This window comes from Planococcus citri, chromosome 3 (assembly GCF_950023065.1).
Source record: "Planococcus citri chromosome 3, ihPlaCitr1.1, whole genome shotgun sequence".
Classification (NCBI taxonomy): domain Eukaryota; kingdom Metazoa; phylum Arthropoda; class Insecta; order Hemiptera; family Pseudococcidae; genus Planococcus; species Planococcus citri.
In genome coordinates this window covers 31,214,170-31,229,773 of record NC_088679.1, presented here as the reverse complement: position 1 = coordinate 31,229,773, position 15,604 = coordinate 31,214,170, and the positions used below count along the sequence as shown (strand labels likewise).

At 36.1% G+C, this 15,604-nt stretch overlaps 2 protein-coding genes across 4 annotated transcripts; both read left to right on the top strand.

The window, feature by feature from the left end:
* Positions 1–4,147: 4,147 nt before the first annotated feature.
* On the top strand, positions 4,148–6,718 carry LOC135841141 (piggyBac transposable element-derived protein 4-like). The gene is made up of 3 exons (XM_065357957.1): positions 4,148–4,950; positions 5,072–6,105; positions 6,199–6,718. Exons 1-2 carry the CDS (start codon positions 4,705–4,707, stop codon positions 6,053–6,055), a joined length of 1,230 nt encoding a protein of 409 aa, XP_065214029.1. The 5' UTR covers positions 4,148–4,704; the 3' UTR covers positions 6,056–6,105; positions 6,199–6,718.
* Positions 6,719–8,655: 1,937 nt separating this feature from the next.
* LOC135841306 (uncharacterized) lies at positions 8,656–15,442 on the top strand. Of its 3 annotated transcripts, none has more exons than XM_065358206.1 (6): positions 8,656–8,804; positions 8,890–9,478; positions 9,556–9,656; positions 9,771–14,784; positions 14,864–15,088; positions 15,187–15,442. In XM_065358206.1, exons 4-6 carry the CDS (start codon positions 14,368–14,370, stop codon positions 15,316–15,318), a joined length of 774 nt encoding a protein of 257 aa, XP_065214278.1. In that variant the 5' UTR covers positions 8,656–8,804; positions 8,890–9,478; positions 9,556–9,656; positions 9,771–14,367; the 3' UTR covers positions 15,319–15,442. The 3 variants fall into 3 exon arrangements, with proteins under 3 accessions (XP_065214278.1, XP_065214280.1, XP_065214277.1); XM_065358208.1 differs by having other exon boundaries at positions 8,662–9,478; positions 9,771–10,328; positions 10,408–14,784; XM_065358205.1 differs by having other exon boundaries at positions 8,662–9,478.
* Positions 15,443–15,604: the final 162 nt, after the last annotated feature.

Sequence of the window (15,604 nt, the reverse complement as noted above, 5' to 3'; positions counted from 1 at the left end):
TAAGGAGTCGTGAGAATCGCATGAATCCGATTCCGGAATCGGATTCCATTTTCGATTCACCTGACAGATGAATCGAAAAATGTGAAATCTGACTCTTTTCAAGCAGGAATCGCAAATGTATTATGATTCGCGATTCCGGTAATTTGATTCTCGCGACTCCGATATTTCGATTCTCGCGACTCCGATATTTCGATTCTCGCGACTCCTCATTACGATTCTCACGACTCCTCATTACGATTCTCTAGACTCTCACAATGAACGAAATCACCCAAATTCAATTGAAAAGCACAAATACAAAAAAGTGTAACTTTCATAAATATTCTTTTATCTAATTTTTGCCGGTTGGCGCTGAAAAGTGGTTGTGAAAGTGAATCTGAATGATGAATTTAGAATTTATCATTGTTTTACTAATAACATGGTGAGTTGAAAATTTTACATAAGGTGCACCGGGGGAAGTCAGAACGTTTTTTCACAATTTCAACTTTGATCAGCTGTTACTCTCGTACTAATGAACCAATATGGCTGAAATTTGGTATGTAGGTTCCCATAAGGGTTCTTAACCTATGGTGAAAATTTCAGCGCGATTGTCGCAGTAGCTTTCGCACAATCGAATAAAATGTAACTTGTTCTGACTTACCCCACTTTGGGGTAAGTCAGAAAATCTACAAAATTAATTAGTATTATTAGGATTCGACCCTGATCGATGCGCAATATGTCGAATAACATGTTTTCGAGGTCGTAGAATCCAAATCTGGAGTTATTTTTTTTGTAGGAGTGGGGGGTGAGGCATGGGGAGGGGGCAATTCTAAATTTTTCGTACATTATTGTGTAATATGTCGATTGATATGTTTTCAAGGTCGTAAAATCTGAATCTGCAGTTATTTTTTTTGTAGGAGTAGGGAGTGAGGCGTGGGGAGAGGGAAAATTTTGAATTTTTCCTACATTATTGTGTAATATGTCGAATAATATGTTTTCGAAATCGTAGAATCCGAATTTGGAGTAATTTTTTTTGTAGGAGTGGGGGGTGAGGCGTGGGGAAAGGGAAAATTTCAAATTTCTCCTACATTATCGTGTTATATGTCGAATAATATATTTTCTAGGTCGTAGAACTCGAATCTGGAGATATTTTTTTTTGTAGGGGTGGGAGGTGAGTCAAGGGGAGAGAGAGTAAATTACAAATTTTGCCTATATTAATGTGTAATATGTCGATTGATATGTTTTTGAGGTCGTACAATTCGAATCTGGGGTTATTTTTTCGCAGGGGTATGAGGCGAGGCAAGAGGAGAGGAGAAATTTCAAATTTTGCCTATAATATTGTGTAACATGTTGGTTGATATGTGTTCAAGGTCGCAGAATTCGAATCTTGAGCTAGTTTTTAGGGTCGAGTGCTATTCAAGTATCACCGTTTGGGGAGAGGGCCCCACCCATGCGAACCTACGACTCACCTTCCACCTTCACCATAAAAAATGACTCCGGATTCGAATTCTACGACCTCGAAAATATATTATTCGACATATAACACGATAAGGATAATGTAGGAGAAATTTGAAATTTTCCCTTTCCCCACGCCTCACCCTCCACTCCTACAAAAAAAATTACTCCAAATTCGGATTCTACGATTTCGAAAACATATTATTCGACATATTACACAATAATGTTCGAAAAATTCATATCAATCGACATATTTTACACAATAATGTACGAAAAATTTAGAATTGCCCCCTCCCCACGCCTCACCCCCCACTCCTACAAAAAAAATAACACCGGTGAGCCTTTATATTTATTTACTAATGTTTGTTAGAATGTTCATTTCATCTTCAATGCTTCATTTTTATGAAATTTATGGAGTTGTGATGGGAATCTGGCTGGAGTCGTGAGAGGAATCTGGTTGGAGTTGTGAGAGGATCCTAAGATGAGTCGTGAGTGGAATCTGAATCGGAGTCGCGAAAGGAATCGGAATCGAAAATTACGATTCGGATTCGGATTCCTATATCTGGCGAATCTGATAAGCGGAATCGGGACTCAAAATTTTGTGGAATCACACCATTTGGAATCCGATTCTCAAGCTCCTGGAATCGCGCCAACTCTGTTTCACTGTGATGTTATTTTTAAGGTGTTTATTTTATCTCGTACCTGTGATTTTTTATCATTAATCTTATTTATTCGAAGTTGAGCGCATTTTTCTGTGTGTTTTTATCGTAATTTTGACCTATTGTGTTCTTTTTTATTGAGCATTTGTCCGTTGTATTCTTTGTATCGAGCTGACGTGCGTTATTAATTTTTAATCGAGCTGACGTGCGTTATTAATTTGTAAGCGAGCTGACGTGTGTTTTTTTATTTATAGGCGAGCTGACGTGCGTATCTATTTATTTTATCGACCATTCATTGTATCGTTGTATTTTTAATTTGTATTTGCGTAGTTATTATCGTTCGTTGTTCAGAACAAAATTGTAGGGGAGTGTTGTGTTGACAATTTTGTGTCTGGTGTTTTTTGGCGTTTGTTCGTGGCTGAGACGATCGTTTACTAGTTTTAGCGTGGCGTTTGGTGGTAACACTGACGTTCACATTTGTACATTCGCCGTAGTTGTAAGTTTTATTCTAATCCGTTCTCCGTTCTCGATCTCTCGATGTATTTTATAATGGCGTTGTTGTAATTATATATTTTAAATGGTTCGTACGTTTATTTCTTCACCAAATCGTCGACCGTATATAATGGACGAATAATTCAACGGTGAAAAAATGACAAAATGTGACGGCTAGATTTTGGATGCAGAATCCTGGAAACCTTCTGCTCATGCGCCAAACATGATGCTTACGGTGCTGGTGGAGAGAGAGACGGTTCACTGGTTGAACGTGGGTTGAACCAGAGAACCGTCTCTCTCTCCACCAACGCCGTAAGCATCATGTTTGGCGCATGTGCAGAACGTTTCCAGGATTCTGCATCCAAAATGTGGCTGTCTTTTCCTGCGATTTGAATTATTCGTCCATTATATACGGTCGACGCACCAAATAAAAGACAAAAACTACAGCAACCAATGGGGTGCAACGTTGTACACGAACAGCTGATTTGATGCGTGCGCAGTACGTAAAACTTACGTAAAATGCTATGACTTTCTTAAGAGCATACTCTATTTCCATACTTGTATTAAAGAGCTTTACGTAAAACTTACGCAAAATGCTAAGACTTTCTTAAGAGCATAATCTATTTCCGTACTTGTATTAAAGAGCTTTATACCTTCCACAGCTGTGATAACGTAAATGCGGCGTTGCCACATCCTTTTCTAGATAAATAAATTCTATGTCTTTCCTGGAGGCCTATTATGAACTCGCGTTACCATAACGAAATTCGTTACCGATTCGTTATCCGTTCGTTAAGAAGTGGTTTGACCAGTTTTTGGCTCTTTACATAACGAAAGGTTGGAAGGTGTCGTTATCCTAAAGAAACCTTCGTTACGGATTATTGCGTTTACTTATGTCAACTTTTAACATAAAATAGTTGAAATTTTCAGTGAGCACGTGCGTGTTTTTAAATACTGAAATGTTCGTAATTTTATCCTCTTTAAAATGGGATTTTCCCCAAAGCTGTACCTCTCACCGTTCAAAAGTTCTCGAAGTTTAAAGCTGCGAAAACAGGCATGCAAGAGGTAAGTATTGAACTTCAAACTAAAATTACTCAAAATTTTGAACGAACATCTAGGTATTTTAATATCGCAAAATGTTCGTAATTTTATCTTCTTTAAAATGCTTCTTATCCGAAAGCTCTACCTTTCATCGTTCAAAAGTTCTTGAAGATCAAAGTTGCAGGAAGTGGTCAAATTGTGTTATTACTGTTATCAGTCTTTTTAGTGTGTTGATAAGTGACCAGTTTTTGCAACTTTGATCTTCAAGAACTTTTGAACGATGAAAGGTAGAGCTTTCGGTTACGAAGCATTTTAAAGAGGATAAAATTACGAACATTTTGCGATATTAAAATACCTAGATGTTCGTTCAAAATTTTGAGTAATTTTAGTTTGAAGTTCAATACTTACCTCTTGCATGCCTGTTTTCGCAGCTTTAAACTTCGAGAACTTTTGAACGGTGAGAGGTACAGCTTTGGGAAAACCCCCATTTTAAAGAGGATAAAATTACGAACATTTTGGTGTTTAAAAACACACACGTGCTCATTGAAAATGTTGTGTATTTTTAATTTAAAGTTGACATATGTGGTATGCAAAATTGGGAAAAACTTGAATCTTAACACTTTGAGTGCCATGTCACCCACCGGTGGGTGACACTAACAACTTCGAACTTGCTCACTTCATTTCAATGTTGAATCCCCAAACTTGCAACACTGCTTTCCTAAGAAAACGGAGCATGTCAGTGTAATTCCAATTTTATGATGATGTTACTTACAGCCAATAGAGGGTGTTTATAGCATAAAAAGCGTCACCCACCGGTGGGTGACAGAAGCAAATTCCAGGACTCGCAGTTTTGCAATACCTGAACTTTTTCAAAAAAAACATCCAGGCATTATTATTTCATGTCCATGGAGTCCTTTGATTATATTTTTACTGAAATTCCAGACATTCCAGTCCATTCCAGAATTATTTCATCTCAGATTTTGAAAACAACTTGAAAAAAATGTGATAAATTCAAAAAATCTAAGGAACAACAAAGTATGATAACGATCTGATGTTTCTTATAAAAATTGTAGTACATTGAAGTATGAGTTCAAGAGAATTTAGACAAGGTGGTAGTAAAACTGTGCAAGATTCTGAAGATGATAGCATAGAAGACGTTTCTGTTGTTGAACTTAGCCTTAGTGATAGTGATCAAGACGATTCCAACATTGACCCATTATATACTGCAGATGATTCAACTGCAAATTCAAATTCTGATGAAAGTACCTTTGATGAGGAAAGTGAGAAATCTGATGATGGATCTAGTGATGATGGAAACAATGATAATGATGTGAGTATGAGTACCATGATGTGAAAATAAATTACTGGAATCACTCAACTATAAAGTGAATTTGTTTATATAATTTGCATTATAATTATGTAATATCATCTTTTATTTGTCCATCTTTCAGACTGACTGGGGAATACTTACAAACGATCCAAAAATATTCAGATTTCGTTCTCCACCTCAAGCTGCACTTCATCCTCGAGAAAATACACCTATAGCGTTTTTTGAATTGTTCCTAACAAACAAATTACTGAATACAATGGTAGTTGCCACCAATAAGAATGGTGAACAGCTGAAAAATAGTCGTTTGACTCGTCACAGTCGATTCAAGAAATGGATCCCCATTACTAAAGCAACATTGAAAAAGTTCATTGGACTTCTGCTCTATATGGGAGTTGTCAATTATCCAGCGCTATGGATGTACTGGAGCAAGAAACCACTCTATAATAATCCTCTAGTTCGAAATTCTATGAGTAGAAATATATTTCAATTGATACTGAGACTATGGCATTTCAACAAGAATGAAAGAGCTGATGATCCAAATCGATTGAAAAAATTGACTCCGCTAGTTCTAAGTTTGAACAAATCTTTCAAGTTGCGTAGAAAATTGGGCCAAAATTGTGTAATAGATGAATCAATGATACCCTTCCGTGGAAAATTGAACTTTCGTCAGTATATCCCTGGAAAATCACATAAATATGGTGTAAAAATATTCAAATTATGTGATCCAATGGGATACACGTATTCTTTTTGTATTTATGCAGGGAAAAATATGGCCCAACAAAATATGAAAACTGATGATTTAGTGATGAAACTTATGACACCCTACTTGAATCGAGGTCGATTACTAGTAGTTGACAACTTTTACACTTCAGTTCCATTGGCTGAAAGATTGCTAACAAAAAAAACATACATTTTAGGAACTGTAAGGTCTAATCGAAGAAGAATACCAAAAATTCAGCTGAAAGATTTAGAACGAGGTGATCTGGTTGCGTATGAAAATAAAAATAAAGTTGTTTTCATGGCTTGGAGGGATAAAAGATTAGTGCAAATGCTGAGTACGAAATTTAGGTTGGATCTGCGTGCAATCAAAAAAAAAAGACAATAAAATTGTATACAAACCAAATTTTGTTCTGAAATACAATGAAAGCAAACAAGGTAAGATTGCATGGTGTTCAATTTGATTGGATCTCTTTTTTTTTCTTTTTTTAGTATTCAATTTATAATTGTTGTGTATTTATTTTATTTTAGGTACTGATATATCCGACCAGTTATCTTCTTATCAGACTGCTGTAAGAAAAACTGTTAGATGGTACCATAAAGTTGCCGAAGAATTACTTCTTGGAACTGCTTTAGTCAATTCATTGATATTATACAATCAGTATAATGCACGTGTCCCTGGTTTTCATCCTATGTCACTATTGAACTTTCGTGAACAAATAATCTATTCATTACTAAATATTCAAGGCCCTCCAGCTTCAGTACATATAGCTAGACATAAAGACTTACATACGCTGTCTAAATATGTTGTAAGGGATGGATCTAACCGTCTTCATCGAAAAGGATGCGTGAATTGTTACGCCAATCAAAGGACTTCAAAAACTCGAGCAGAAACACGAAAAAATGTGAAAAAGGTGTCAACATTCTGTGAAAAATGTCCAAATAAGCCAGCCATGTGTCACAAATGTTTTCAAAAACTTCATACTTGATAATTATGTGATATACTTTTGTAATATGTAGAGTTTGATAAGAAAGTTTTTTTAAAAATTGATTTTATATTTCTTGTGTGTTGATCAATGTGTAGCCACACCAAATATAGATAACGTGATGAAACTTTGGCGAGTTGTAGCTACCATACACTACATAACATAGCCAACATATGATCAAATTTGGTTTACAATTGCATTCAGAAATTATGATAACCAAATTGGGCTGTGTCACCCACCGGTGGGTGACATGATCATATTCAGTAAAATTTATGTCACCCACCTGTGGGTGACAGAAGCAAATTCGGAAAATGTATGGTGGCACTGAAAGTGTTAACGAATCGTTCATAATACAGGAACTTAACGAAAGCGGTACCTAACGAATCCCTAACGAATTTCGTTATGGTAACGCGATTCCATAATTCGGGCCGGGCATCCGCTTGGATCGCTAGTTGTCCTTGGACGAAAACGTGATAAAGTTGAAAACTGATGATCGGAAATAAGCACAATTTTCCGTTGTACTTGTGATTTTTCAGTTTCTTGATCGTGAAAACAACTTTAAAAATCAAAATCATCACTTCATTTCGATATTTCAGCATTTATTCAGTAATTCACCATTGCACCAAATTTCAAATCATCACGTTTTCGTCCAGCGATACTAGCGCTGCCCGGCCCGAATAGGCCTCCTGGTCTTTCCCCAGAGCCGCCAGAGGTGCCCAGTGTTGCCAGATTGGGCGATTTATCGCCATTTGGGCGAGTTGAGGTGACCAAAAATCGCCCAAAATGGGACGTTGGCGACTAGTCGCCAATTGGGCGACTTGAGATTTCTCCTCAATTTCACAGAATGTTGAAATCACCCGAAAAAAAGAGGGTAGCGACTATTGGCGACTAGTCGCAAATTGGGCGACTTGAGATATTTTTCATTTTCTCTAGAAAATTATCAGGAAAAACGGGTTTTTAGAAGAAAAAAACAAAACAAAATCAAAAATGAGAACGCTGATTTTCTACTTTTATACCTTTTTTCTGTGAAAAATTGACATACAATAAGTTGGTACAGAAAAAACACGTTTTAAACAGGGTGTTTTCGAGTTTTAAACGCTGTTTTAAACAGTGAATTTGGGCGATTTATTTGGGCGATTTAGAATTTTAAAGTGGCGATTTTGGCCAGGGACTGGTAACGTTATAACATTTTTTAACAATAACGCAAAAAAACGTTAAAATATGCAAAAAAACAGTACCAAAACCAATACCAATACCACAACACTAAAATACCATTACCAAATAACAATACCAATACCGCTTCCTCTGAGAAAAACTTAACAATACCAAAACCAATACCAAAACGTTTTCCTGTTACTTTAAATGTTATTTTTTTACCCTAAAAACTGTGAAAAAAAGGTAAATTTATTGTCATTTCCCCCCCTTTTTTTTGTATTTTTGTGATTTTGGTGCCTGAAGACCTCTCCATTCATGTAACATGGTTAAAAATCGACCAAAGTGGTTTTTCAACTCTTCAATTTTGATTTAAAGTTAATCACACAGATCCTAATTTTTGTATTTTTCAACATTAAAACTGATTTTTTGAGATAACTATGCATTCAACAGAATTTCCTTTCTGCTCAAGCTTCAAAGCAGGTTATTTTTCACTAAAAAATCTCAAAATTACATACAAAAAAACAAAACCTCAATACCAAAACAAATACCAATACCCAAACGTTTTGATAAAAACATAACATTTAAAAAAACGTAACAAAACCTTGAAAATACCATTACCAATAACAAAACCAATACCCAAATGTTCAAAAACCATTACCAATACCAATACCAATACCCAAATACGTTCTGTTACCAGTCCCTGATTTTGGCGACTTGAAGCTCCGGATTTGGCGACTTCGAGCTCAAATCATCTGGTAACACTGGAGGTGCCTACGCGAGTTCCAAAACGTGGGAGTCACGTGATCAAACTTACTGACTGTCTGCCATTTTTTTTTTTAGATTCAGTTGAGTTGATTGATGAGATACCTTGAAATTATAAGAATGCTGAAAACTGGATGTATAGAAGGCAAACTTGTAAAATTTAATTTTGAAAATGATATTTCATTTGAAGAGTGCGCGGAAATGGTTCCGTCGAATGTCAGATTCGGATCTACGGTAAATTTTCCTGCCATGCCGTCGTTTTCTTTCAATAAGATGTTTTATGTAGAATCCGAATCCGATGTGTCGGAGTTTGTTTCAGGTTTTATCGGCGTATTCGGTGGAGCTTTGTAATTCCGGCTACCGTTGTAACCTTAGTATATGAACATCGGCCAGCTGTTCACTACCAGCTATTTTTAAAATTACTCAGTTTTTCAACGTGTTTTGTTCGCTTCGATTCATTAGTATTTAGCAATCGATATTGCTGCATTCAAGTCACAAAATTGGTTCAGTATTTACGTTAATCATAAAATTATTGTGTAAATTTTTAAATCCTAATGCAACTTTTCCAGAAATTGATTTTAATGAGTCGCGCCTGAGTCAATCAGAAAATTAATTTCACTGTCTTATTCGAAGAATACAAGGTTACAGCTGACATAGCTCGTAGCTGATTTGTAAGATCGTTATTAACGCTATTATTACGATTATTTACGATATAATTAAATTTGTACCGTTATTATGATGAATTGTTATTATTGTGATTATTATTTTTCCTGGCATCATCCCCATAACGGGAGCAGTTTGACCGGTATAGGTCTGACCTTGGCAATGAAAACATTTAAAAGACAGGATGTGCATTCTTACGAAAATCGTCAGGATTTCTGCAATTTCTGTCGTGACACTTGAAACAAGTAGGTATCTTCCTATCGTTATTATTGGAGTTCGTATTTGACTTACTAAATATTACTATTACGATTTTCATTTTCAGAATTAGAACCTGAAGAATTACCAGTAGCAACGAGTCCTGTTCCTGTTGTCGAAGACGAACTAGGCGCATCGCCTTTGCCTTGTTTAGTCTCCACATCACTCGTAAGTAGGCTCCTAACTACTGACGGAATGACGGATCAGCCGCGGCTATATATGGAGTAGTCTCAGCTGATTTTTTAACGTTCTACTTATATTTCTCTGTGTCTTTCATTCCAGCCATCAAATATGCGTATTCCTCGCTCTTCGCCACTGTCACGCCACACGAAACCTAATCATTTATGGTGCTTGAAACTGCATTGCGAAAAGCTTTTGGCGGTTTAAAATCAATATTAAGAGTCGAGAGTTTCGTTCTCAAACTCAAAGACACCTTGATTATTTCGCTAACTTCCGTATCGTTCGTCTAATTCAAATGATAATACATAAGGATCTGTCTTCTCTTTAATTAGTTTAAAAACACCGTTATTGCATTAATTAATAATGATTTATTGGAAAGCTTTCGCTTTTTTCTTCCTGTCAACGCGTTTATCGTCTTAAATCGTCTCTTTTAATTTTTTTGCAAGAAGCATCGCCTTTATTCTCTTCTTCCAGGCTGCGTACAAAACCATGTGAGCCGGAATTTCAGCCATCTTATTGCACGAAGAAGTAAAACATGAATCGGACCAATTCGATAGCATAGACGAAACGGAACTCTTTCTTGGAGAACGAGAGCAAACAATAGGAGAATTGAATAGATCCGGATCTATTGATATTACCGGTGCACGAAGCAGTTTTGGAGTCAGATACGTTTTTTTGAATATTAAACGATTCGCGCTTACGATCTCTTGCTTTGGATTTAGATTTATTGTGGTTTCAGGTGTCGGTGGTTGAAGATTATCGCCTTGATTCGATGTGGAAGATGTTTTCTTGAAACCAACGAATGATTCGCTTACTCGATCACCGGAAGAAATCTGGTAACAATTTATCGCGAGGATCTTCTTCGCCTTTTTGCCCTTGAGTCTTCTGATCTCGTTCTAATTTTTTCTACAAGTACCTCATGCTGAGTAGCTAGGTTTGAGAAAGACTTTCAATTCACATGTGGTGTTTGTGAGTTGGAGCAAGGGATCTCAATGTTTTTGGTCAACTTGAGAGTTTTGTTTCGATTCCCAATTTTGGAACCATTTAAAACAGACTACCTTTTTTATCGATTTTTTCTCAGGCGTTTCGGGTTTTTGAGCGAACGAAAAAATAGATCGTAATTTGCATACGTCTTCGGTAACAGAATTTAAATTTTTTGTTCGCGTGGACGACAAGTTTGACTGAAACAAACACGATTATCGCCATGATAAACCTGTTTTGCTATCATGTTGTTTAATAAGCCGAATTTAAGGATTTTTCACCACAGACACGAATTTTTCGAAATCCAACTCCTTCCGGCTATTATAATAAATACGTTAAATGGTTTTTGTGCATTGCTCTTTCCGGCATTTGTATAATTTGTCGATTAAATATACGCGTACCGAAATTTAATAATAGAGCTCGAGCAACTTCTTCTTTGGGTATGATTTATCGTTACGACAGAAAAGGTGGTCTAAACGATAGGCCCGACAATTAAAGGAAGTGCCCGACCAAAAAAGAAATTGAACGACAATCATATATTTGTACGACAGATAAAAAATGTCCACGACAAATGAAAAATTGAACGGCAGTTGAATAAATTTAACGACAATAGGTAGTGAAAAAAAAAATCACGACAGAAATATCTGTTAACACGTCTATTTTTATTTTAATCCATCAACACGCCTATTTTTACCAAAAAAGTTACAAATCGAATAAAATGAAAAAAAAAATGAAAATTTTCATAAAATGATAGGTGGGTAGTTCTCAAAAAGTGGTAAATTTTATGTACACAGCAAATTTCTCAACTGTTTTAGCATGATTTTTTTTGGTCCATGCAACCATCACCTCCCTCACATTTTACATTTAGTATTGAGATTTTTAGTCACCCTTTCATTAGTGTACATTCGATTTTATACCCACATTCTCATTATCATAGAACACTAATAGTATATTATTGTGCAAATTGCAATCTCAATAAGTCCATAGGAAGCTCACATTTGAAAATTGTCACACAGTTTTTACTGTAATTTTAGAGCAATTTTGAATTATTTTTGCTAGCTTCCCAATCCAATATTTTATTTATTGCTTTTTCGTGTATTTTCAGATATGCAATTAGTCGAACATTGTTCTGTCGTTGTAAAATTTTATTCTGTCGCTTAGACATGCTTTTTTTGGCGAGAGGAGTTGTGATTCATAATTAAAAATAGTTGTGCTGACTCATTATTTTGTCGTTGAAAACCTGTCGTTGTAAACACCTAAGTTGTCGCTACCACAACTTTTATTGTCGTTTGCTGTTGTCGTTCAAACACCCTTTTCTGTCGACCTGTCGTGCGATTATATTGTACAAGCAAATATTACCCGTCCTACGGACGGGTCATCCATAAAAATTCATTTTCAGTAAATAAAACAATAATGAAAAATTACAATGCAAAGTTTCATAACGGCTATTTTATTTTATTTTTTTGTGTTTTCAACGTAAAAATTACTATTAAAATGAAGAATGCGCGAGAGTAAGAAAACACCACGTGTCATTGGTACCTTGGCTTGAAAGTAAAAGTATTCAAAAAAAATTGCTTCGCTTTCCTCCTTTGCTAAAATTTCCATTTTCATATAGATTAAGATTATGTATGAAAGGCTAGGGATCCATCCATCCAGAAAATTAAATTCAGCATCCTAAAAAATCCATACATTCATACCCATGTTGAATTTTTTGGAATTTCATATCCCCCTCCCCCCTGAGGGCTTACCGAATTTTAGGAAACTGTAGTCTTTCGAACTGAAATGTTGGTTCACTCATAAAGTCATAAACAATTTATTTTTGCTCAAAATTGTTATATTTCCACTGTGATATATCGAATTGTATGTTTTTGGTGACGTTGAACCCGAATAGACCGCCCCCACAACCACCCCCAAGGGTAAAATTCAAAAAAATTGGTAGGGGCCGTGGATAGGCCCAATCAAAAGTGAATCACGACTTTAGTTATGGACCGATTTTTTTGAAATTTTGTAGGAACGCCTGAATCCTTATATCAGTTGATAAAATTTTTAGTCGAACCCTCTACCCATATTCCATAAAAAACCTCTATGTAGTTTCATCCCTTGAAAAGAGGCCACATTATACTTTTCTCAGGCCTGTATAGTTTCCTAAAAATCAAAATTTTCACGGGAGGTGCTGTAAGTGGGAGCTACCATTAAAATTCGGAAAAATGTCCATAGATGTACTTTTTGATGCTTTTTCGAAATATTCAATTTTCGAGCTGGGATCTTTTAATGGAGGTGGAGCACCTCCTCCCCCAAATTTGGACAAAACTTTCAAAAGAAAAGCTGAGGCATGTGATATATCGAATTGTATGTTTTTGGTGACGCTGAACGCGAATATGAAGTCAGACTTTGATTGAACCCCATACATGGAAATCATTATTCATTACCTAACTGTTGGAATTTTACCTATTTGGGGAGGTTCTATAGGGCCCATGGGTGAGGTCAATTTGAAAAACTAAGGTTATATTTGTGTTCAGCGATATCGAAAACATTTACTATTTCATGTGTCACACGAATGAAATCATTTTGTTCACTTTTACCCCCTCTGGGAAAGTGCTGGGGCTCATGGATGAAGTCCAATCAAAAATTTAACGCCATATTCGTGTTCAGTGTCACCAAAAACATACTACATATTTCACGTGTCACACGAACAAAAGCAGTTTTTTCAACTTTCACCCCATTTGAGGGGGTGCTGGCGACCGTGAATGGAGTCCAATCAAAAATCTGACGTCATATTCGGGTTCAGCGTTACCAAAAACATTCAATTCGATATATCACATGCCCCAGCTTTTCTTTTGAATGTTTTGCCCAAATTTGGGAGAGGAAGTGCTCCCCCATAGGATAAATCATCTATATCACTAAATTTCTTGTAATTTTCACCAATACATTGCAACGTCGCAATCCCATAAAAAATATAGTTACAAATTTTAAAGAGCTTCCGCCCTCAACATGGACCTGTTATCTTTTCTTTTTCAAAATTACATCCTAAAAAAATCTTTTAATTTCTAAAATTTTAAACGCCAAAAAATTAACTACTTACTTGCATAAAAAAACGCAAGTTTTTAGTTCTCTCAAAATATAAATTTTCTCAATTTTCCACCCTAGCTTTTTAAAAGTCATATCCCTATATCAGTCAGATTAAATTTTCAGTCGTACCCCCTCCCCCTTACCATAAAAAATCCTCTATGTAGTTTCATCCCTAGAAATTACCCACAACACCTTATCACATAAAAATGGTTTCGGGAATTAGTTTGCAGAATAAAGTTCGGCCTTCCAACAGCATTTGATAAAATTTCGTGAAAATTAAAAAATCTGCTAGAGACTCCTGGAATTTTCGAAAAATCGCTAGAGGCTCCAAAATGGCTTGATCCTACCTGAAATCGTCTTCAGAGGGTGTTAAAATTGGTGTGTAGAGTAAAATTCAACTTTCCATGTCCATTTGATAAAATTTTTGGAAAATATAAAGTTTCAAAAATCTCGAGCTTATTTCATGTTACCGAGTGTCACCTCAGGCCGCTAGGGAAGGAAGCATATATCGATATCAATATCGATTTATCGATTAAATTATAAGTGATAAAGCATTCAACAACGTTCTAGATAAGAATAAAGTAACGAATATATTTCGAAGCTTGCACAAAAACTTAACTTTTCTTGTTTGTTTATATAATAAAATAAAATGGGAGATGAAAAAGAGTCTACGAATGTGCGTCGTGAGTTCGAGAAAGATACAGACAGTGATGATAATAGAACGGATTCTAGTGCAGCCGGCACTAGCTCACCGCGATTTCCCGCCATCACTCGTAGGCACGTCAATACGAAACTAAAAGTCGCAGCTAAGATTAATAATTCTTGTATGAAGGGATTTGGTCCTCTACCACGGATCACCGATCCCTCGGGTCAAGTTAGTGATCCCGCTGCTAAAGTGGATACGGCGGTAAAAGTCGCCGCGACGATGGCTTCGTGCCTGGCTGGATTTGCTCCTATACCGCCACTCCCGGTTCCAATTAGCTTACCTAATCTCTCGGTTGAAGCTGAGTTTTCGCGAAATGAAAGTGAAACTAATAGCGAGCCGATAGGCATTCCGAATAAACAAGTAATTTACAAATACCATAGTATATAATGTAGTTCGGCGAATACAGCTTTCCACATAATCACATCTATTCTTATTTCAGTTTCCGGCTCCAGAAACTACATCAGATCCAAGCTTTGCAGGTATAAGTTCAGCTCAAGGTCCTGCTATTGTTAGTCAGAGAATTTCCGATACGAAGGTTGAAGTAAAAGCAAATATTCCTGTCAGTCTGATTGGATCTGTACCACTACCCGACGGTGAATCTTTCTCCGGTAAAGTAGCAGTCAACAGAAAAGTAACCGATACAATAAGCGTACCGGTAGATAAGGTAATTTTCAATGTACCATAGTAATAAATAATGTAATTCGACTATACAGCTTTTTAACTAGTTTTCTAATGTGTGAAATACCTTTCATCTTATTTCAGCTGGCCCTAGAAGTTGGTCAGACGATGCTTTTCTATTACGGAACGGACACTTGCAACCGGTTCATGAATCGTATCAAAAACCTGCCCAACGACGTAGAAAGGGCAAGAAAAATGACCGAATTCTTGGAATAAGAGATCCTATTTATCGAAGTAAATTTATTAATAGTTAGTATCTTGTCAGTTTTGAGACAAATGATTTTGTTTTTCAGTGATATACTGTAACTCTAATTACAATACATGTTTTTTAAAGCTACCATTTACGATTTGATTCAATGTTTGAATTTATTTCAATTTCGATGGTAAAACTAACTGTGGTTTTGAAGGGGGCGGAGGCGGTTGAAAACTTGAAAATAGACTCAAAGATAAGTGTGTGCACTGATGAAATTATAATATGACACGTGAGCTTTTAAAATAAAAA